The sequence below is a fragment of the Elaeis guineensis genome, chromosome 8, assembly GCF_000442705.2.
Source record: "Elaeis guineensis isolate ETL-2024a chromosome 8, EG11, whole genome shotgun sequence".
In the NCBI taxonomy this organism is placed as follows: domain Eukaryota; kingdom Viridiplantae; phylum Streptophyta; class Magnoliopsida; order Arecales; family Arecaceae; genus Elaeis; species Elaeis guineensis.
Window position 1 is genome coordinate 25,458,515 of NC_026000.2, and position 25,093 is coordinate 25,483,607.

General features: G+C 39.9%; 1 protein-coding gene across 1 annotated transcript; it reads right to left on the reverse strand.

Annotated features, from left to right (window-relative positions):
• Nucleotides 1-1,248: 1,248 nt before the first annotated feature.
• LOC105049820 (tryptophan--tRNA ligase, cytoplasmic) lies at nt 1,249-16,232 on the reverse strand. Its single transcript, XM_010929581.4, is given in 13 exon segments — nt 1,249-1,594; nt 2,474-2,584; nt 2,723-2,791; nt 3,932-4,003; nt 6,017-6,097; nt 9,408-9,500; nt 12,119-12,205; nt 12,387-12,452; nt 12,554-12,605; nt 13,624-13,809; nt 15,657-15,776; nt 15,873-15,960; nt 15,963-16,232. Coding segments are annotated over 13 exon segments (1,200 nt in total). The 5' UTR covers nt 16,087-16,232; the 3' UTR covers nt 1,249-1,543.
• Between the last annotated feature and the right edge of the window lie 8,861 nt (nt 16,233-25,093).

Genomic DNA, 25,093 nt, shown 5'->3' on the forward strand with positions numbered 1-25,093 from the left:
GTTCACCCTTAGTGTTGGGTGAATGGGATGAGAATGGTCCTCTTAAAAAATAAGGTGATGAAAATTGGGTCTTTGCAACTTTTGTGACCATGCACATGAAGATTTCAGCAGAAGAAACTTTAAGTACATGGTTATCAAGACAGGGAAGCCTGTGTGAATACATTACTGAACATCACCATTTATTTTCATGATCCCATTACCTCATGCTTGCAAGATTAAATATCTGCACCTACAATTACCCAATAGACCATGGTGAATTTTGTTGATGAAAAGTTCATTGCTTTATTATGACCTAAAGCAAATTACTCCGAACGCCAATGAATAGGAAATGCAGTTTATCTCAGATGGAGATGAATCTGAATTGGTGAAGTTTTAGTATCATACTTACCAAGTAGACATGGTGAAAAAACACTAAATATTGGTGCAATTGAAGGCAATTGGCCACCACTCAGTTTGCATTTCTCAGCTCACAAGTACTCATCATTGCATCCCAGAATGCAGGTACAGCATCATAATCAGGGACTTCCTTGAATGCAGGAAGATAGTTTAGGTCCACTATGAAATTTGCACGACGAAAGATAAAGAAACATCATTTAACTTTCTTGCTTAAAAAATGAATCTTTCATAGTTCAATTAACAGTTTTAAAGAACTCCCAAATCAGTATGTAGAGAACCCTAACAAACCTTATATCATGTGAATCATGGTGGATATTGTCAAATTCTGCTCAGCAGCAGCAACGGTAGGGCTCAAACATTTCCAGTAGAGAAGGGCATGGATCACTTACAACAACATCAAGTCCAAAAAAACATTTCATTCACATGGAGAATCATAGCCATTCAAATTCCTATCAGACACTGTTTAGCATTGGTGCAGATGTCATCTTGCTTCTAAACCACACAGATTTGGCATTACACTCATCACTCAGTTTATTTTCCTACAGGATGAAAAGATAGAATTGCATACAGCAAAATGTAAGAGCATTTATTAAGCTACATAAATAAAAGGGGAAAAAAATTGATCAGATAAGATGATCACAGCCATCTATATTTCATTCCATTTACATGGCATTGCAGGGATCTAATTTAACATAATCCAACATTAATAGCCTCAAAATGATGAGAAGCACTTCAATTTTATAAGTGAATTTCAGTTTATACTTTATAGACACAGAGAACCACTGGTTGAACTTACAATCATTTCAGCTTGACAGCATACAGGCTGCAGAAAAGAAATAAAACACCAACATATTTTGCTAGTGCTGAACAAAAGAACAGCAACACATTAAATTAACTTGGTTCTTGTGCCAACAGGAGCAATTTTCCAACAAAAATTACTGTCAAAATTATGAAAGACAAATAAATTTGCTATCCTACTGAATTCTTGATTCTACAAACTTGATTTCTCCAGGCTCTTTGGTTGTGATAAAAATGGGGGTAGTACAATAATTCATTCAGTGATAATCAGTGAAAAGGAACTGCTCTGCCTTCCACTCATTCGCATCATTGAGAGGAGTCGAGTTGACATCTGTATGTCAAAAGCTATTTAGCTGAACATATTGGGTAGAGGTCTGACAGCCATGAAAGCATCCACCATCTGGAAAAGAAAAAAAAACAGTGAGATTTGTTAGTCATCGAACTCATTCTGGCTTAAATTTAAACAAGAGCTATGAATTAGGGAAAGGGAGGAACAAAAAAGTTCATGTTATGGCAAGAAAGAGGAGATAAAAATAAGAAGATTTCATAAGGTCCAATGTATGGTTCTAACTTGATGGTGGAACAAACATTATATGAAAACTCAAGTGTGACAAGAAGATTTGACAAAATCAAAAGCAGAATAGACATACTACTTAGTTCTCCTGAATGTTTCAGCCTTTTTTTCCTTTGAATATATATATATATATATATATATATATTGGTAATAGAAGATGCTTCTCAATCTTCAAGAAGGCAGTTAGCAATCATTTTTGTGGACCAAAGGGTACCACATGATTCTTCAGTCTGAAAGGAAGATGACAAGAACTTCTCCATCTTTCGATGCATGAATGGGTTGTTAATGCATACGTACCCAGATGTGAGAGAGTTAATAAAATGAAGAAGACATTGAACAGACAGGACAAGGTGGCATTCACCATTTTCAGAGGTGGAAGGTTGTAGTCAAGGATAAGTTAAATCACCTTCTAAATCAAATTCATTATCCTAGTTTTTAGGGGATAGCAAGCGCCCACAACCACCAGCAATCTATTCAATTTCTCCAGATACCTCACAGCTCCTCAACCCTGCTCATCTGAGGGAGTTTGTGCATGAAAAGCCTGTGCGTGCATCCAAACAGGGCCTAAAAGCTTGTACTAGGAGGTCCCATGGAAGATTGAAAAGAATCAAAACTGATATTTCTACTAACTCTTCTTTATGAAGGACACTTAAGTCTTTTTGAAAGTGAACAGGTTGCAAAAAATGGTTCTGCTTAGTTGCATACCTCATCAGTAACTGCAGCTCGAGCCTTGCGATGTCTCTCAACCAACTCTGAGAGGACCTCAATAAGACGTTTCTTGACCTCGCCGGTCAGCATCCTTCCAGCACCATATTCCTGTAATATTTCATGAAAGGAACAGTGGAATTAGATAAACAAAACCCAGTAGGCACCAAATTAAAGGGTAACTTGATTATAAATAAAAAAAGAAAAGGTTAACCTTAAACTAAACAAAACAAATCTAGAAAAAAATACCTTCTTGATTTGCTCAAGTTCAGCATCATCTTCAAGAAAGAAACTTAGGTACTTGACAGGAATATCCACCTAAGAAAAATCCAGAACAGGAGAATTATTGAATTGTAAAATTGTTCAATGAGCAGACTTCAAATGCTCAGTCTAACAGATATGTGAATCTTACAATCTTATAATGTAGATAATCAACATAAAGTGCAGCAAGTTCAGTAAACATCCTCAAGGATGAAGAGGAATAACACAGCTATGGATGCCATGACATGGATCAGACACCAAGGACTAAGCAACAAAGGACATGCACATTGTATACCAATTCTCAAAGATAAACTTCCATGTGATGAACTCCATGAACTTATGCATGTACCTTACCAAAATAAAAGTAAATTATTGACTTTATCCTATATTTCTCGATCACCTTCATGCATCATTTCTTGGATCTGGTTCCTTCCAATGGCCAAATCCTCAAAGGAATCTTGAATGCCCATCTCACAACCTCTACCCAAGGTTTTGTTCTTTTTGCTTTGGTTTGACTTGTTTTCCATCTTCTCCAGCTTAATCCGCAAATGCCCTTGTATTACACAACCTTTTATGCCTGTTTGGACACTTGAGCACCCTTCTTCCATGCAGGTGGGTGTTGCTAGATAAAGGGAAGGAAAACTGAAGCAAGAAACACAATGGAAGATTCCTGGGAAGCTGAAAACCATTCAAAAAGATGGTTCTTGAAATCCCAAAATTCTTGGGTTTGCAGGAGCTTGGAATCTTGGATTCCTTCAATCACTCCAACCTCATCCTTCCATCTCATCTGTTAAGCCACTCCACTCCCATGAAGATATCCAATAGGCCTCTGATCAATGTATGATTGATTGATTGATCAATCAATGTATCCATGTATGCTGAACTTGTATAACCAAAATTTATGTACATCATATGCACATTATAAGCACAGACGACGACAACAAGGAAAGCTTTGAACTGCTAATGCCTCAACCAAGGGGTCAGATGAAATTAAGATTATCTATAAATAATGTTGAAAAAACTAAGAAACTTTCCAATGAAAATTTTGATAAAAACTACATCAGCACTTGCAACTGCTTAGTATAATCATAGTAATATTAACTACTAAAATTATGTCTCTCATGCCATATATCTACAAGAGCAATGAACTTGATGAGCTTAACAAACATAACAAACAAAATAGAGAAGACACCATACCTCTAGGTTGGCTCCATATTTCCTGTGGTTCTCTATAGAATCTTGGCCACCAGAGAAGGCATACCTATTCACCTTTTTAAAGAAAAAGAAAGAAGAAAGCATCAATATAGATAATGCCATTTTTTGCTGGAAACATACACAGATATCATACATGTTCATTCATGACATGCAAATAGGGTTTGCAAAGGGTCAGGCTGGGCTAGGTCAGCCTTCACAAAGATCGACCAGGACCCAACCAGAGCCATCAAAATTTGCGTTATTCAACCAATAGCCATGAGCAAGTCAGATGCTCCAGGCAAACTTGCCATCCATCCTATCTAATACCAAACCAGCTCAATCTAAATAACAGCTTAAATTTCATTTTTTGGTCAATAATTTTAAATACAAACCCTCATCAATTTTAGTGAACAAAGCCTCATTCACTTACATAACGAGAATGAAAGACAAAGTAATGAGAAAACCAGCACGTATATTGATCCTTTTATATAGTTATTTTTTGTTGTTATATGGAAAAAGCATTTACAAAAGCATTTGTCTTGGTTGTTTCAATATATAAATAGCATGCATGTATATTCTCGTCCAAACCCCCAAATTAGCTGTAGGACATAAGAAACGCAAGACTTTTGCAAATTTATTTTTAATACCAACATCCTTCATCAATCTGTAAAAAGAAGGCCTACAGCCTACTAATGTTATTATGTGGGTGAAGCAAACTCTACATTATTTCCTTGGTAAAGAATTCAATGATTCAAAAACCAATCTCAGAACATCCATGTTTGATCGCAATCTACGCCACCAAAAATGCCTTGAAATCATATATTATATGTATTCAAGGTCAAGGTTGCTGCCCCATGCAGCCAAATAGAGGACTACATCACATGCCTCCTTGACTTTTAGAAGGCAGGTAACGCAGTGCTGTTAAGTAACACTATAAATTACAATGTTGGATGGAGAAAAGTGCCCTAGATCTTAAGAATGGTAGAGAAAAATAAGTGGGGACACAAGCAATAGAAGAGTCTAAAATGAGTGCATTATTACGCCAACAGAAGAGAAATTGAGGATTGATTCTACTGAGACAGTGTTGGCAACAAAGAAATGAGCAAACCCCAATGATGACACTCATACATATGTTTATGGAACAAGGAGTGAAGATCTCAGATTCTAAGAAGCAACAGTGTAAGCTGGCAATGAAAATGGTTGTAGCTCGTGGTAGAATCAAATGCAGACCCCACATAGTCAGGAGTCAGGACAGAAGCTTATTGGTTATGGTTGAAGGTAGCATAACACAATTGAATATACGCGACAAAATACTTGCATTGTGTGTAATTAAGGCTAGGACGCAAAGCCTCAAAAATCAGTCATAAAATAGTTTTCTCATATGAGATGTGGGATGTAGAAAAGCTTAGCAGATTTGCAGTAACCATCATATGTTATTCACAAAAATGGACAGATGTAGCTCAAGTCTCGATTACATTGGCATGTCATTGTCAGCATCTGCCTAATGTTCTAAACTTGAATGCACCATTGACTAAAATATTTTAGAGAAAATGCATGAGCAAATTAATAACCTTGAAAAAATAATTACTAGGAAAAATTAGGCAGCTGAAATGAGAGAAGTGAAATCTAGAATGTATTGAAAACTCCTACACTATTTTTTGTACCATAAAATTATCATATAGGAAAAACTTCAAGAATACAGTTTCTGTTTGATCAATTTTCAAATGCACTAAGGCAGTCAATTAATTTACTAGTGTGATACAGTCTATTTTAGTTGCTAATCAAATATCTAGCATCGAGGATTCTTCATACACTAAACAATATCCTAGTCTAACCTGATACGAATGATCTGATAAAGCATACCAGAACTATAGGAGCTCATGTGAAATGCCATGATCAAAAAAATATATAGCAAAGAACAAATATGGATCCAAATCCTGGAACAATGAAAAGTGAAACTTCAACTAGAGGAAAATGCCTAGTTAACATTCAGGATTACCAATACAAGTTAAACCTTAATTTTAATAAAAATTGACACATAACATACAGAGAAACAAAAAAATGGGTGATGTGATGTAGAAGACCAACCTTGTTTTTTATGTCTTTGGAGGAATCTGTCACATATATAGCAGAATTAGGATCACTTGCCGACATCTTTCCTGTCTCCCCCTGATCATATTCAGGTTCAGAAAATGAATAGGCATGAGCGGCTGGTTCATTGGAAAACATACATCTAAATGGAACTCACTCAAATCGGTAAACTCTTGTACAAGAAAATCACGGAGGTCAAGAGACAATGAGTGGATTACAAACAGCAGTCTCATTCAATATGAATAATGATTATCAAGTGTTTATATACCTAGTCATTCTTATCTTCAGATGAACATGCAGAAAAAGTAATCATAGATCTCATTCCATAGTACCACAATTCACTCCATATGAACTGATAAAGGCAGATGCCACTGCATGCCACAAAAAACTAGCCACCAGTTGTCCTGGTATAGTGCTTACCTGGCGTGTGGAATATTAATAAGGCAAGTAGAACATCAACGCATATATCTCGCTATAGTATCATGTTAAACATATATCTTGCAAAATTGTCATGGATCTGAGAACTTGATCACCTGATGCTACATGTTAATGATTTGTTTAGATCTGAAATGATACTCAAATATTTTAAGTTGTAAACTTTTATTTTTAAGATTGATAACTAAGAGATTTAATATGCATCTGACAAGCAAAAAAAGTGAAACAAGACACTTGCCCATGAGAAGGCAAGCAATAAGAACAAACATGGAAGTTATTCTTACCACTTCATAGCAACAAATGCATGTCCTTGTCAAGTCAAACTCAGTCAGTTTATTTGTTGCCCCATTTCAATTTTTATGCATGCTATATGTGGCGGGGGTGGGGTGGGGGTGGGGGTGGGGGTGGGGTGGGAAAAGGTTTCACATGATATAACACTTGCCCAACCAACAAGATGATTTTCAAATAAGCAACATAGAATTATGAAGGAATATATGCAGCCAAGCTTACTCTAGTGGGCTCTCATTTTCGCCAAGGAACTTGATGCTGCTATTTCACCTATAATAATGGCGAAGAACTTCTTAATTATGCTTAGACAAATAATGGATGAAAGGTTCAGCATACATGCTAGGACAGAATTATACGCTGATGGGGTAGCCATGGTGGGCACTAGTATACTCTCCACTCTCATTACCACCTCAAAACATGCCTTACATGTTAATGATGGCACCACCACCCTAATTTAGAATGACCTCCGCACTATTGTATTCCTCTATTAAATCTTTTAGAGACTATACCACCAACAACCTCACATAATTCCTTCTCTTCATGAAACAAATCTCCTTAGAAACAACCACCTACTTATCAATTTTATCAGTTTCCACATCCCTCCAAATCTGAATCACCATAACCATCTTTCCTTTGAAGTCATCAATTTCCACCAAAATCAGCAGAGCGTCTTCTTACTTCCCAACATGTGAATATCTCAAAGTATTACCTGCTACCTCATCATCACACTTCATGCTCATAGTCCTAATCACATCTTTCCCTAACCCAAGGTTTTAAATCCCGTGGGATAGAGGTGTCCTAGTATCTTTATGGAACGGGATATCCCGCTGTCCCGTCCCATCCCGATAGCCGTCCCAATTATACATCCCCGTAGATATCCTCCATCTCTATGCTCTTCTTCTTTCCTTTCTTTCTTTATTTTTTCTTTCCTTCTTTCTTTCTTTCTTTTTCTTTGACCTTACTTTCTTTCCTTTTTTTCTTTCTTTTTCTTATCCCTTCGTTTCTTTTTTTGTTTTGTTTTCTTCATCTTTCTCTTTTCCTTCTTCTTTCTTTCCTTCATTTCTATTTATTCTCCCTTCCTTTCATTCTTTCATTTTTCTTCTACTTCTTTCTTTTCATTTTTTCTCTTTTCTCATCTTCCTTTCTTTCCTCTTTCTTCTTTTTTTTTCTACATGGATGGGTTTCAAAGTCCCAGTTCCATTTTCTCACAAGAACAGGACAGGATGCCCCCTGTTTCATTGAGACATAAAACCTTGCATTGACCATCATTCTGGAACTGAAGGCAACCCCTTTAGATATTATTAAAAAAAGAGAAGAAAACTAAAGGCCTAGTGAATTATATGGAGTATATAAAAGAAAGCAACAAAAAGAAACCAAAAAAAGGCTAACTAACATAACAAAGCTCATAGATGTGATCAATGCAGTTTTTCGTATCTATAAGAAGGATATAACCATTGAATCTTTGAAAAGAAGATAAGTAGATGTACAGTCACATCCTTGCTTGTTGATTGTCAAAAATCTTAACCAGAATGCCATTTTCAATGATTACAGACAAAACTTGGATGTAAATATTATGCATCCATCAAATCTTTCAGTGCATACATAAAATATGTTCCTTCTCGCTAGATTCATGTGTTATCCATGCATTAATAATGCTCCTGAGTTTATTTTTCTAGCAAGTAGGCATAATCAAAATGTTGAAAAAAATGTTATACTTGACACAGACATGCACTTCTTACTTTGAAAAAATATAATAAAAAAATGACATGAATTTATACCTTGAAAATGCAATTTATCACACTCACTAGTTGTTTAAGTTGTCATCTTGGTGAAATTTAACTAGCAGCAAATTTCATGGATAATTTGAAAGAGTAAGCATGACAAGAATTTTGGAGGAGGTTGAAGACAGTCTGTGCATGCAAATGACATATGAAAAAGTTTGGGGAAAAAGCCTTAGACATGCACCAGCTGGACTTCTAATGAAGAGAGATACATGGTCAAAACAATGCTAGTTTATTGTGCTGAGACAAGGCTCAATCAATGCAAGGAAGATTAAATTAATGAAAAAAATAGTGGAAATATATAATGATGAAATGATAGGACCTACTTGTTTCAATTGGAAGAGCGACTGCTATGTTCTTTGTTTTAGGGGTCCATCCAAGCCTACAAGGGCTACGAGTGAAACTAAATAGAAACTATATGTATTGATTTAACCTAGTAAGTCATGAACGTATATCTAGTTGGTCTTCAAAAATAAAGAAGAAAATGTGTCGTACAGTTAAATGTTTGGTCAGGGAGCCAGTGCTTTTTATAGCTGACAGATTTCACAAAAAATTATTTGGTGCAATCCAGATGTTGCTTCCCAATGATGGATTCTGAGCTCCCTTTCTTCTTATCCTTACTGTTATCCCCCATCAGCTAGCAAACCTATAACTATCTTGGTTTACACTAGTGTAGTTGTACAATAGAAGTACTATTTTGCAACAACAATACATCCATAACATAACCGATGACAGCGAATAAGTGCTAATCTTTTTCTAAATTGAATAAAACATACAACTTCAGATAGAGAGAAAAATCAAATCATGAATTTCATTAAATACTACCATAGTACAGCATGTGATATTGGTGCAAATCCAATTGCAAATGAATTCCACTTAACTACCTGAAGAGCAGGAAAGAATGACGATTCAATTAAAGCTGGTTTTTGGTATCCTATCCTGGGAGCAACATCTCGTGTCATTCTGAAATAAGGATCCTGGAATGAAGGGGGAAACAAAGTAGGGTTGGGAAAGTGGTCAGAAACATATATGTTATATCATAGTATACAAGGGAAATGGTCATGAAACATGAAATTTTAAGAAAAACATAATTATGGAGCAAGAAAATAATTAAAGATCAGGTACAAGTACAAGTAAAATCAAACAACCAGAAAGCAGAGATACAAACATATCGATCTCTTACAAGGCTTGACCGACAAGACACATGTAGAAGAACGAAAAAATAGCATGATACATCATATCAACCTCAAATATAACTCATCTGAAGTGAATAAGCAATTCATCTATTTGTTTATCATAAAAAGCTTAACTAAAGATTACCAATCTCTAATTACAAAGATCTTTGACAGAAATTTCAAAAGATTATAGTGACAAGAAGAATGCTTTGTTATTTGTATGATCAATGACATTGTATGGTAAATAATAATTTCTTAGCGGCGATAATAGCCATCGTATACAAACAAGAGTTTGCAAATACCAACAATAAGAGTAAGCTCGCCTATCTTAGATACACAGGTGTGCATAGGCAAGTTCCATATCGACATAAAAAAAGTAAAAAAAATACACATCAACCCCTCTTGGACATGGTGAACAAAGTAGCATTTTCTGAAGCAGAAGTGAACGGCCTTGTATGTCTGACATCTGCAATGTAATTGGCAATTGTCGATAGAAAAGCAAGAGCTTATTAACAAGTGATGAGAACAAAGCGTGAATCAGACTACATTACATATGCTCATTGTGAATAATAAAAATAGTTGCAAATTAAATTGCATTGCATGTATGCTAGGATTTGCCAGCAGCGAATGATCTCTAACATGTGTTGTTAGATGGTCCCAACTTTAGAGCCAGAATTTGAGATAAAACATGGCTTTCTGCTTTTCAAATAAAAGAAACAGAAGAAAGATTTAAAAGCTAGAACCAATCAGTGGAAATACTAATAAACAGCATCAATGCAACAATATAGAGAGATGAATTTGGTTGAAGAAGGCGGCAAGTGACTGATGATTTCAATTAATAAATCAAATAATGCTTTCAAAAAGCGCATGTTGGTTGGACCTTGGAGCACTAACAACATGCCTTGCAAAGCAAATTACGAATGAGGGGTGGACTGATGGAGTATCCGATAGTTCCTACAATAGCAAGCTGAATCTTTCAGGACCTATTGGAGGGCTCAAATGGTGAGTTGAACAGAGGTTAACCACTTATTTGGTCCAGTGTAAAGCATTAAAATATCGATCTAAACCAACACTTATAGCTTTTAAAAGCTATTGGAACACCTTATTAAGGTTTAGCAATGACCAAAAGCTGTAAAGTATGACAAGCAAAATTGAATATTTATGTCCCATATCTTAGGTAGTTCTAATTCTTCAAAACAGATGCATTAGCAAGGTATCCCCAAACAGTCTACATCATTGGTTACCAAACAACTAGGAAGTGGGTCAAGAAATCAAGCTATAATAATCAACCATGAGATAGAGGTAACACAACCATGTTTGATGACTTCATTTTGTACAAACCAGTCTGTCAAGATGTGATTCAAAAATTGAAATATGATGTCCTCACATTGTCTCTAAGTTGTCTCACTACTCTTGCTTGCTTTATCACGCTCACAGACAAGCAAAGAGTTCCAGATTTTGATCATGTCCCTGTGAAGTACGGGCTTATTACCAAGTGTGCCACCTCTCTTCAATAGATAATATCCATACTTATGCCAAGATTTTCATGAACTAATTAATCCAATAGCAGACCAGTATGTTGACGACTACTTCCAAAACCAATAATAGAAACCTAAGAAAATGCAACCAACAATGCTTTCTCATAACATCAAAGAACTTCTAAACTTGTATATGAAGAGTTTGTAGAGTCTATGGATAATAAGGTTCTTCCATCACAGTATCAACTGATATTTTTCATTATTCTAGTGATCTATAAAGCAACAATTGATTACTTTAAAGTCCAGGACATTCGAAATATCATTGCACCTCAACATTTTGACACTGAATAAAATGACACTGCACTGCTTGACATGACATTTTGTAATACAATTATACACCACTTTTCATGTCAACCATTGAAACTTGACATTATTTCCCAAATGAGCACTTGGAATTTGTAGTGAACAGTGTCAACCATAACATAACATCAGGGTCTTGTTAATATTTTCGAAACATAAGGAAGCAAATCCATCAATTTGTACATTATTTGAATAAGTCCAATGAAGTTATACATAAAAGTCACAGATTCCACCCCCTCCTCCCACCAATGCATAGGCACGTGGGCTTGCACGTGCAAGGTATAGGACAGAAACCAGACTAAACTGGCAATTGATAATTTCTATGTTACTTACATAGCATATAAATAAAAAAGGGAGCACCAGGCTCAATTTTTAAATGTTTGAGGCAGAATCCTCAGGACACCCTGACCATGTGCCATGTGCCCAGGTTCAAAAAAAAAAAAAAAACAGTCATTCACTTGTGCCAAATCAGTGATCAGTACAAACAATAACCTAGTTAAGTGGGTAAGTGACAATCTTTACTACATCATATACCCACTTTTACATTCCAAAATATAGTATTGAAGAATAAGGAATTAGCACCTGGTCAATGGCACATGGTATCAAGCAACGAAGCTGGTCCTTGCCAGGGAAGAGGTGTGGAAATGAACTAGGAAATGATGGGACTGCCTGCAGAAGAAAAAATTTATGTATGACATTAAGCTCAAGCAGTTCTTTCTAAACTGCCAATGCAGATATATTAGAGAAAAGAGCAAGTCAGGTGCACAAACATATAAAACCTTGTATACATAAACCATAAAGCAAAATATCTTAAAATTCATAAGTATTTTAACAGCATTTTTAACAGAACCTGAACAGGTGGGAAGCTAATTTTTCCAATATGATCTTCCAGTGTGAAGCCAAATATTCCCACAACCTAAGTTGCACAAATGCAAGAAAAAGCTTTTCTACATCAGGTGGTGATTCATGTACATTACTATAATAACAGAGCATATCCACAAAAGATTTAACATTTACCTTATTAAATGTAACGCATTTTGCAACCTTGACCATGTTCTCATAGAAGGCACTGCAATAAAATCCAGAGCATTAGGAGGCAAAACCTATTGAATGAGAGTTAAATTCAGTATCACATGAAAGTTTTATGGATGAATGCATGAGGAATGGCTAAGATTCGGCATCTTAATATTAAATCACATACCAGTTCCATCTTATTTCAATGTTAGTACACCTGGTATGGTATCCGATTCGGCGTATCAAGTATCAGTATGCCCCTCATACCATATACCGGCTCAGTACCGAGATGGTTGGTATGCACCGGTACCGACTAGTACGGAAAAACTTTCAAATAGCATAGAAGTTGCCATGCCACCCTCTAGTTTCCTTTGTTTTATAAAACCAAGAAACTAACGAGACAGAGATATATATGCACAGGACAGTTGTGAGGATTTCTGTGTTTTTGTCCCATAAACACCATTGAATATTCTTCTGCAGCCTGCAGTTACTTATTCATTTTATTTGTCTAAAAAACATCGGGGTCATTATTTTATAAATGATGAGTTCAAAATTATCCAAAATTCTGTATGCGTGTTACCACTTCAGCTGAAGTTGAAAACCAAAAAATAAAAAGAAAAATGATGATGATCATGATCATGATGATTACATGAATAATGCTGCAACCTATCAAGTTTAATGCCCATTGCCAGCATACACCAATGAACTTTTTGTATATCAATAAGACAACAAAAAACGTCAATCTCAATGATAGGAAGAACTCAACAACATCCACAATGCAAATGGAATTAAAGTCATCTTGAGGTCAACCACATAAGAATATTCAGCACAATGATAACTTAGCTTTAAGTTATACGAGCAAAGTATCTAAGCATATCAATGCCCCATTGTGAAATATATGAACTAAGGAGAAAATATGAAATAGAAGCCCAATGGATATGGCATTAATTCTACATCAAACATAACCTCAATAACAACACTGTTGTCAGTGCCTTCCCACATGTGGATGCAGCCACTAGATATTGGCATATCTATTCATGCGAATGAAAAGAAAATATTCAACCACAACTTACCCACCAACAAAATTAAAATCTGAGAAAATAAATGTTCTTGTTATGTCAAAGCCACACGCAATTATGTCTTTTGCATTCTCACGAGCAAGCCTTTTACTCTCTTCTACTGAGAGGTTCTTCCACATGCACTTCTCATCATCAGTTAGCTGTATTACGAGAGGAACCTTAAAAGCATCCTGCAAATATCTGCAAACAATCATAAGGAAAACCTATTAGTAAGTTACTGATTTATCTTTTTCTAGAAAATTGATAAAGCTAGAGAACTTACAGAAGATAAAATGCACACCATGTAGAGGGAAAAGAACATATCATTGATAAAACTTGTCTATGACAACTTCAGCACAAGTCCAAGCATGATTAAGTAGATTGGCTGCACTAGGTCATGATTAAAGCTGGGCCAATAGATGATGGGTTATAGAAATATGCATTCATTCCTTTTCAATATGTCTATTTTCATGTCACAATCATCAAATTTTCTATATAAAAATTGAGCCTATGTCAGTAAGGATTTGAAAGAACTGGAAGTAACAATGGACAAAGCCTAATAGTTGACTTCTAAGAGAAGGAGACTCTTAAGGAATAAAAGCACATCTTCACAGCCCTCATTTTTAAGGGGTTTAAAGCTGATATACTTGAAGAAATAAAATGATTTACAAAATTCCAAGGGGGAAACTATAAGAAAATATCTTACTATGGGTTGTCATACATCTGAGCAAAAATGGTTCATCAGAGATTCAGAGGTAACTAAATTAACAAATTTTCCTAAGGTGAAGTCCATCAAAGTGCTATATAAGTGAATATATAGCCTAGAGAAAAGTGGCTTAACCCAACAAATCATGCTTTTCTAGAATGGAAAGAGTGAATGGCTTATTTCTCCATCAAATCAGATTAGCCAGGAGAACAATTAATGATTCTATCAAGCCCACATGTTGATCAAGCTGACAGGAATGAAAAAATAACAAGGTTTTACTTAAAAACATCAAGAAGGCATGTGATAAGAAAGTTGAAATTCCCAACCTCAAGTTGAAAAAGGAAAAACAAAGCATTAATACGAATTCCTTTTTTTTCTTGCCTGACAATGCAAATCCAGCTGAATTCTTCAAGTTATAGTGCATTGGACAATATTACCTGGACATGTCATATAGTCTCAAGGTGTCTTTAAAAGAGGGAGGGGGGTGACAGCACAAATTAAAAACAACCGTATTTTATATACACAAAAATCCATAATATATAGAATATTAAGATTAGTTGTGTGGCATAGCTTAATAATTAAACAAGACCCAAAAGTACAGTATTTATACCTAACACTTTCCCCAAAATTTGAAGCAAATAAAAGATACATTTGTAGGCATACGTCAATATAAAGTGTCCAGATAAACCAATAAGTGTTCAAGGACCCAAGTACTGACATATCCCAAAATGCCAAAGTCTCCTAAATCACTAACATGTCAAAGAACCCAAGAGGAATGTAAATTTCATGTTCAAGCTCGACAAAGCAACAAGCATCATCACGCAGTCAAGGCATACAGAAAATTCTTTTAATTGGGTTTAGAGTTCACAGAACAAGAAAAGAAGCAAATCCCAATCAACCAAATGAAGAACTCGTATCCTCATGACTCAAGTGGATTACACCCTGTAATAATGAAACGGAAATTCAATTCAACAAAGAGAAAGACACCATCGGTGAATTTTTTCTGGCATTGTTTTGCTGACAGATTTTGTTTCTTGTCAGTATTTTTCATTTATTATATTGATCGAACCAATATGAAACAGGCACAGTATTCATCATATGATTATCAAGACTGTGAATTGGGATTGCGTTTAGCTCCACACTTGCCATCAAAAAATTTTTATACCGATACATCTAAAGATTAAATTTTGACAACACCCAGCCGCAAAAAACCAAAATTAGTGCAACAAGCAAGCGAGGTTTTCTTTACATCACACTGATGAATGTGAATCGAGTTGAACTCATATACAGACTATCAACAAAGTCAATAACAACCAAAGAGTCAAGTGAGACGAAAACTTACTTTGTGAACATGAAGGGAACCAGATGACCCAGATGCAGAGCTTCCGACGATGGCCCCCTCCCCGTATACAAATAGAACTTCTCCCCCCTCTCGTACACATCAAGTACCTCATTGAAGTCCCTATGAGGCAACAATCCAGACGGAAATCACTCAATACCACCATCAAAACGTAGAGGGCAACGGAAAAGATCCGATTTTTGAGAGAGATAGAGGGACCTGTGGGCGAAGAAGACGCCGCGGCGGAGGAAGACGTGGGCGGGGCGGCCGGTGAGGCGCTCGACGCGGTCGACGAGGAAGCGGTCAAGCGCTGGCAGCCGAACTTCTCGATCAGCTTGTCGTAGTCGATCTTGCCGCCGTCTTTGGCGGTGACCTCCCACGGATTCACCACCTGCTCCCCTTCTTCTCCTCTCTTCTGCCCGTCGTCCGCCATTGGAGATGGTTGTCGAGATGGTGGAGCTAGCGTTTTGGCTAGGAAGAAAGGAGGAGGGGAGACGTTGAGGTGGGTTAGAAGCGGAGGTAGCAGGGATTAGGGTTCAGACGGCAGGGTTGGGCTCCTCCCCCAAAGTCTGCATTGCAGGCAACGAGATTGGGATATCTAAGCGGACCGCATGTCCAGCGGATCAAATCTTGAGATCGGGATATCTACGCCAGGGGGTATCCAATAGCATTGTGTCTGAGTAATGAGAATTTTTTTAAAAATATTATTCTTTTAAAACTCAATTCCTAACATATCTCATTCTAAACTTATTTATACATCTACAGTAGTTTACATGATGTAGGATACCACGTCAATCGGCGATTTCATTGCCATGCAGAACAAAAACGTGGGTTAAACCATCATTTCCTTTTAAAATCATGATTTCTCAATAAAATCATAAGTTCAACCTATAATTTCATAAAATTATGGTTTTACTCCCTTGGTGGAAGGCAAAGTCGGTGCACGACAATGAAAAGCCACAGAGCGCAATATGGTGTGGAGCCCGATATGGTGTGAGCCCCATACAATGTAAAGAGTTGTGGTGGCCATCTATTAAAGATTCCATTGATCTCATGTCATACATGAAATATAATGCATAAACTCACACTGCTACTATGATATTAATGCATCATTTATAAGCCTCACATCGGAATCAAGGAATGTGATGAAAGAAATAATTAATGGCTTTATTATTTCAGCTAATAGTGGGGGAAGAGTTTAATCTGTTAATAGTTTATTTTTCTAGAGATGAAACTATGAGGATGGCCACATATCTCACGGACATAATCCATAAATGAATGACCTACTTCTATATAAAAATATTTAAATAATGATTCTAAAATGAAAAAATGTTGATCTCTAATTTAAAGAAAATTTTGGGATGTACAAAATTATTTTTGATCTTCCCTATATAGCTCTAATTCTTGGTCCAATATCTTATTGTTTGATGTGCTACTTTTTAGGCTCTTTTCATCCCCAAGGATGTTTTAACATTTGTTCACCTAGTATAATCTCTTGTTATGTTTTTCGATGTAATAATTCATCTACTGTTGAACATCTCATTGCTATTATACCTCGTTGGATTCGACTGACAAATAGTATTATTCTAATTTACATCAAATTTGTACATGGATTTTTTTGGATCAATAAATAGGTAATCAAATATCTTAGAGCTACTTGATTGTTAGTAATTTTTAAATAGTTGGACAATTGTGAAACCACATATTATATTTTATTATAATATTAAAAAATTTCACGCTTCACAAATTAAGTTTTAAGTATTAAAATCTTCAAGAATTAGACTCGAATTTTGATTTTATCAATATGATAAAAAAAATTGCTATCCATCTCTCTCTATTTATGGTTTTATATGAGTATTTTTTTAAAATATCGGATAAATAATAAAAATATCCTCTCAATTTTAGTTCAATTTTACTTATATCTTTTTTATTTTAAAAAATATTAAACTAGCGCTGTAAGTTTTTAAGATATTCTAAAGTCGTTCTGATTTACTTACCAATAAATAATATTAGTTTATCATTTTAATAGACGAAAATATTCCTCGCTCATATAGGAGGAGTCATCGGTAAAGAATGGATAGAGACAGGTGGAGCCACTGTGAAATAGGAGGGTGGGGTCTCGAAGGTCGACATGAAAGAGGAGGATGGTGTTGAAGGCTTCATGGATGGCATTTCAGGAGGAAGAGGATGAGGAGGAGAAGGATATGAGGAAAAAGAGGAGGGGAAGAAAAGGTTGCTAGCAAGGAAGGAGCAAAAGTAGAGAAAACCACCATAAAAGAGGATGGCTTATAGGTGAAATTGGAGGAGGACGACGACAAGGAGGAGAAGGGGGTGACAAGGAAGAAGAGGGGAAAGGAGGGTTTACTAGCAGGAAAGGAGCAGAGGTAGAGGGAGCCTCCATGGAGGGAGAGGGCTCATGGGTGGGCTTGAGAGAGGAGGTCAAGGAGAAGAAGGGGGTGAAGAGAAAAGAGAGAGGAAAGGAGGGGTTACTCAAGAGAAAAGACGGAGGTGGAGAGAGCCACCATTGAGGGAGAGGGCTCTTAGATGGGCTTTGGGGAGGAGGACAACAAAGAGAAGGGGTGAGAAAAAAGAAGAGAGGGAAGGAGGGGTTACCAACAAGAAGGTTAGAAGTGGAAAGAGTTATCGTAGAAAGGGATAACTTATATTGGACTTAGAGGAGGAGAAAGATAAAGAGGAGGAGAAGTAGATAAGGAGGAAGGGAAGGAGAGAAAGGAGGAGGGAGAAGGAAGGACATTGGAATGGAAGAAGAGGGGAGCAATCAAGGAGGAAGGAGGGATGAGATAGGGATAAAAATAGTTTGATCATTTTATAAAATGATGATATCATGTGATGGTTATATGACATCATTTCATTAATGAAGATAAATAGTAGAATTATTTTGAAACATCTCAAAAATTTGAAGGATTAATTTGATATTTTTTTAAGTCAAAGAATATGAATGAAATTAGGTTAAAGTTAAGAGGGTATTCTTATAATTTATCCTTGAAGCAATACCTGAAATATAAACAAATCATAAATACTTATAAAGGTGAGAGAGAGGGAAATAATTTGAAAATAATTTTATGGATATTGTAAATGCATTAAGCTAAATAATCATAAATTATGTCTATTCAATGAGGTAATATAATACCTCCTCAGGGAGATCTAAACTATTACTAAAATATATAAGTTTTAGTATAGGCAAGTAAATAATACTTTTGCCTTTGCTCAAGTATAAATCGAAAAACCCAAGAAGTAGGGGATGCCTTGGGAAATATAACAAGAGATTATATTAGGTGAACAAATGTTAAAATATTCTTCGGGGATAAAAAGAGCTTAAGTAGTAACACATCAAACAACAAATTAAGTACTAAAGGTCCCAATAAAAAAGCATCCAAGTCTTGCATTCCAAGAAGTAGAATTAGGTGGGAAAGATCAAGAGCATCTTGTACATACCAAAATTCTCTTTAAACTAGAGATTCAGCACTCTTTGGTTTTAGAATCATTATATGAAAGCACGTCATTTATTCATGGATCATGTCTATGAGATATATGACCATCCTCATAGTTTCATCACTAGCAAGTAAACTACTGACAAACTAAACTCTTCCTCCACTATTAGCTGAAATAATAAAATCATTAATCATTTTCTTCATCACATTCCATGATTCGAAACTAGAAATGCAAATGAGTTAAGCCACTCACAAGCTACTTGAGCTGGACTCGATTGATATCGAGCTCGACTAGTGAAATTCTTAGCTCGAAGGCTCATGAGCCTACTCTAATATTTATATATTATATTAATTTAATATTTTAAATTATAATATATATTGTTGGGTACAAAATACCCACGGCCGAAGTTCTCAGCAGGATTAGCCCTTGCGAGCCCCGCCCGGCCTCCTACGGGAGCCGGGCTTCGTCGCCAACGTCAACCGCCGGTAAGGTCCGTCCGGACTCCTACGGGAGCCGGACTCCGCCAACAACTTCAACCGCAAGTAGACTCCGCCCGGACTCCTACGGGAGCCGGGCTCCGTCCTCAACATTAGCTGCCGGTAAGCCTTGTCCGGACTCCTACGGGAGCCGGACTTCGCCTGTAACTTTAATTGTAGGAAGACTCCGCCCGGACTCCTACGGGAGCCGGGCTTCATCCTCGACTCCAACGGCTGCAGACAAACTTCGTCCGGACTCCTATGGGAGTCGGACTCCGCCAACAACTTCAACCGCAAGTAGACTCCGCCCGGACTCCTACGGGAGCCGGGCTCCGTCCTCAACATCAGCTGCCAGTAAGCCTTGTCCGGACTCCTACGGGAGCCGGACTTCGCCTTTAACTTTAACTGCAAGTAGACTTCGTCCGGACTCCTACGGGAGCCGGACTTCGCCTTTAACTTTAATTGCAGGAAGACTCCGCCCGGACTCCTACGGGAGCCGGGCTTCATCCTCGACTCCAACGGCTGCAGACAAACTTCGTCCGGACTCCTACGGGAGCCGGACTCCACCAACAACTTCAACCGCAAGTAGACTCCGCCCGGACTCCTACGGGAGCCGGGCTCCATCCTCAATATTAGCTGCCGGTAAGCCTTGTCCGGACTCCTACGGGAGCCGGACTTCGTCTGTAACTTTAATTGCAGGAAGACTCCGTCCGGACTCCTACGGGAGCCGGGCTTCATCCTCGACTCCAACGACTGCAGACAAACTTCGTCCGGACTCCGCCAACAACTTCAACCGCAAGTAGACTCCGCCCGGACTCCTATGGAAGCCGGGCTCCGTCCTCAACATCAGCTACCGGTAAGCCTTGTCCGGACTCCTACGAGAGCTGGACTTCGCCTTTAACTTTAACTGCAAGTAGACTTCGTCCGGACTCCTACGGGAGCCGGACTTCGCCTTTAACTTTAATTGCAGGAAGACTCCGCCCGGACTCCTACGGGAGCCGGGCTTCATCCTTGACTCCAACGGCTGCAGACAAACTTCGTCCGGACTCCTACGGGAGCCGGACTCCGCCAACAACTTCAACCGCAAGTAGACTCCGCCCGGACTCCTACGGGAGCCGGGCTCCATCCTCAACATCAGCTGCCGGTAAGCCTTGTCCAGACTCCTACGGGAGCCGAACTTCGCCTTTAACTTTAACTGCAAGTAGGCTTCGTCCGGACTCCTACGGAAGCCAGACTCCGTCTTCTATTCCGACTGCGGGAAGACCTCGCCCAAACTCCTATGGATACCGGACCTCGCTACCGACTCCAACCGAACTTCGACCGACAAGTCTGGACCCCCTAGCAGGCCACAGTAACGAACAACACTGCTCCACTCCCTACGGCGGACCCTACGCAGCTCCATTACTCCCTGACAGGCCATATTAACGGCCACGATTCTGCTCCACTCCCTGCGGCGGATCCTGTGCGATCCCACCACTCCATGACGAGTCACGACAGCGAACGCCGCTCCACTCCCCATAACTGACTCCACGTGGCACACCCCGGTGATAGCCACGGGTCCACTCCACTACTCTTCGCAGCAAACTCCGTCTGACCCTGGGCAGCCCACTGCCAGACGGTTACAGATGTCGCTATCAGGCTACTGCCTCCTCCGCCTATAAAAGGAGACCCCAGATACGTTATTCTATAAGCTTTCATCTTTCATCTAAAAACTCTGCTAAATTCTCCGTTCGAGCACTCCATTCTTGTTGAGGCAGAGAACTGACTTGAGCATCGGAGGGTCTTGCCGGAGCAACCCCACCTCCAGTTTAGACTTCCTTTGCAGGTCCCGGCGGCGACCACGACTTCCTCGACTCCAGCTTCTCCGGCGCGAGCGGATTTTTGCACCAACAGGATTGACGCTAGAGAAAAGGCGTGTGTCTTCGCAGTACCCTTGTTCTTAAAGGAGCGCTCAACGGATCCACCTCCGGTCATCTTGTCCGGCACCCACTCCTCCTTTCCTCATCTGATGCCTTCTCGTGAGGCCTTCGCACAACTACCTCCGGCTATGGTCGCCGACAAGGAGTGGCCGGACGATCGGCCTCTATCGGATTCCGTCAACACCATTTCGGGGGGATCCCAGCGGGAGGCAACCAACATACCAGCTGTATCCCCCAAGCGGCAAAAAGTTGAAGAACCCATAACCTTTACCAAAGAAGACACCCAGGGAGTCCAATTTTCTCATAACGATGCGGTCGTAGTTTCCTTGAATATAGCAAATTACGACGTCCGTCGCATTCTTGTCGACAACGGAAGTTCGGCCGACATCTTGTTCTACGATGCCTTTTCAAGAATGTCCGCTCTTGACGGTCATCTGAGGCCGATTTACTCCCCCCTGGTAGGGTTTACCGGTGACGCCGTTCTGACGGAAGGAATGATAGCTTTGACTGTGGCCGCGGGTCAATATCCAAAGCAATCCAGGGCTCTGGTGAATTTCTTGATGGTGAAGGCGCCATCCACCTACAATGCAATCCTTGGCCGACCCGGCCTCAATGCCCTCCGAGCTATCGTTTCGACCTACCATTTGAAGTTGAAGTTTCCCACCAACCAGGGGATCGGAGAGGTCCGGGGAGACCAGGCCCTGGCCAGACACTGCTACAACATCGCCTTGCAAAGAAGCGATCAGGCTGACCCCTGTCCCGTCGATGGACTCGATGCTCACGATGACCTCACCGAAGAAAGGGGCGGCCCAATCGAAGATCTGGTACCAATCCCTTTGAATGATGGGAACGCGGAGCATGTGGCGTTGATTGGCTCCAACCTGGGGGAGGAGGTGCGGATGCGTCTTATTGATTTCCTCCGAAGGAATGCGGATGTTTTCACTTGGGTTCCAGCAGACATACCGGGGATTGACACGAAAGTCATGGAGCATCATCTGGCAGTCGATCCGAAGCATCGACCGACAAAAGAAAAAATCCGGAGTCATGCCCCGGAGAGGCAAAAGGCGATAGCCGAGGAAGTGGATAAGCTTCTCAAGGCCGGATTCATTAAGGAAGTCAATTATCCTGATTGGATTTCCAATGTTATTCTGGTCAAAAAAGCAAACGGCAAGTGGAGGATGTGCATAGACTTCAAAAAGCTGAATAAGGCTTGTCCAAAGGATAGCTACCCCCTCCCCAGAATCGACCAACTGGTGGACGCGACCTCAGGCCATGAGCTCCTCACCTTTATAGACGCGTTCTCTGGCTATAATCAAATTAGAATGGCGTCTGAAGATGAAGAAAAGATAGCTTTCATCACTAATCGCGGCCTTTACTGTTACAGGGTCATGCCTTTCGATCTCAAGAATGCGGGCGCAACCTACCAATGGTTGGTGAACAAAATCTTCAAAGAGCAGATCGGCTGAAACATGGAGGTCTACGTGGACGATATGCTCGTAAAAAGCAAGTCTTCCAGGAATCATGTCGCCGACCTCGAGGAGACCTTTGACGCCCTCCGAAAGTATAGAATGAAGCTGAACCCAACTAAATACGCTTTCGGAGTAACCTCAGGAAAGTTTCTGGGCTTCATGGTATTAGGGTGCGGGATTGAGGCCAATCCAGAGAAAATTCGCACCATCCAGGAGATGACCGCCCCCAAGTCGATCAAAGAGGTTCAGCGCCTCACAGGGAGGATAGCGGCTCTTAATCGCTTCGTCGCGAGGTCGGCCGAACGGTGCTTGCCCTTCTTTCAAACCCTCAAGCAGCCGAAGAACTTCTGTTGGACCCCTGAGTGCCAACAGGCGTTCGAGGAGTTAAGAAGCTACCTTAGCTCACCCCCACTGTTGGCAAAGCCTGAACCTGGAGAGGAACTATTTTTATACCTAACGGTCTCTCCCATGGCCCTCGCGGCCGTCCTTGTCAAAGAAGAAGCGAAAGTCCAGCGACCAGTCTACTACATTAGCTGCGCGCTGAGGGACGCCGAGACCAGGTACACCAAATTAGAAAAACTGACCTACGCCTTGTTGGTTGCAGCTCGGAGGCTCCGACCCTACTTTCAAGGGCACACCGTGACGCTACTCACCGATCAACCGATCAAGGCGGTTTTACACCGGGCTGACACCTCCGGAAGAATAGCAAAATGGGCGATCGAGCTCACGGAATTCGACATCAACTACAGACCTAGACCAGCAGTAAAGGCCCAAATACTGGCAGATTTCATAGTAGAGTGCACCATCCTAGAGGAGGTCGAACCTGAGCAAAGCAAAGTTGACGACCTGAAGTCTCAACCGAACTCCCCCAACGAAGAGGCCAATCCCTCCGATTGCTTTTGGACCCTCTATGTGGATGGATCTTCCAACATGTCGGGCGTAGGTGCAGGCCTGATCTTGGTCAGTCCGGAGGGAGTCATAGCGGAGTACGCTCTGCGTTTCGAGTTCCCCGCAACAAACAATGGAGCGGAATATGAAGCTCTGATCGCAGGACTAAGGATCGCCAGAGAGCTGGGAATAAGTCAGCTCCGGGTGCACAGTGACTCTCAACTGGTGGTGGGGCAAGTCAGTGGGAGTTATGAAGCGCGGGAGGATAGTATGGTCAGATACCTTGAGAAGGTAAAGGAGCTCACCCCCGCCTTCAGCAGCTTCAACATTAGACAGATTCCCAGGCTGGAGAATACCAGGATCGATCTTCTCTCCAAGCTGGCAACATCGGCTCCGGCCGAATTGCCCAGAGGCATCCTCTTCGAAGTTCTAAAACATCCGAGTACAGAAGAATCGCGGCCCGTAATGGAGATCGACCACGAGCCCAGCTGGGTCGACCCGCTGATAACCTATCTTAAGGATGGAGTTCTCCCCCAGGATGCGAAGGAGGCTCGGAAGCTCCGAAATCAAGCCTCCCGGTACATCCTTTATGAGGGCAAATTGTACAAAAGATCATACTCCTTGCCCCTCTTGAAATGTCTCCGGCCCTCGGAAGCTGACTACGCCTTGTGGGAAGTACACGAGGGGATTTGCGGAAACCATTTGGGGGCTAGATCTTTATCCCACAAGCTGCTCCGCCAGGGATATTACTGGCCAACAATGCATCGTGATTCAATTGAATATGTCAAAAAGTGTGATCGATGCCAGAGGTACGCCAACATCCAGAGACAGCCCACCACCGAACTCACACCCTTGAGTGCCCCATGGCCTTTTGCACAATGAGGGATGGATATCCTTAGCCCTTTTCCCATGGCATCTGGGCAAAGGAAGTTCCTCCTCGTAGCGATCGACTACTTCACCAAATAGGTTGAAGCCGAACCACTAGCAAAATCACGGAAGCAAAGTTCAAGATTTCGTTTGAAAATCGATCGTGTGTAGGTTCGGTCTGCCTAGAACCCTAATCACTGATAATGGACGATAATTTGTGGGAGCGAAATCCGCCGAATTCTGTGAAGATCTAAACATCTCCCACAACTTCACATCAGTAGCCCATCCCCAGGCGAACGGTGAAGCTGAGGTGACCAACAGAACCCTTTTGCAGGGGATTAAGACAAGGCTCAAAAAAGCGAAGGAAA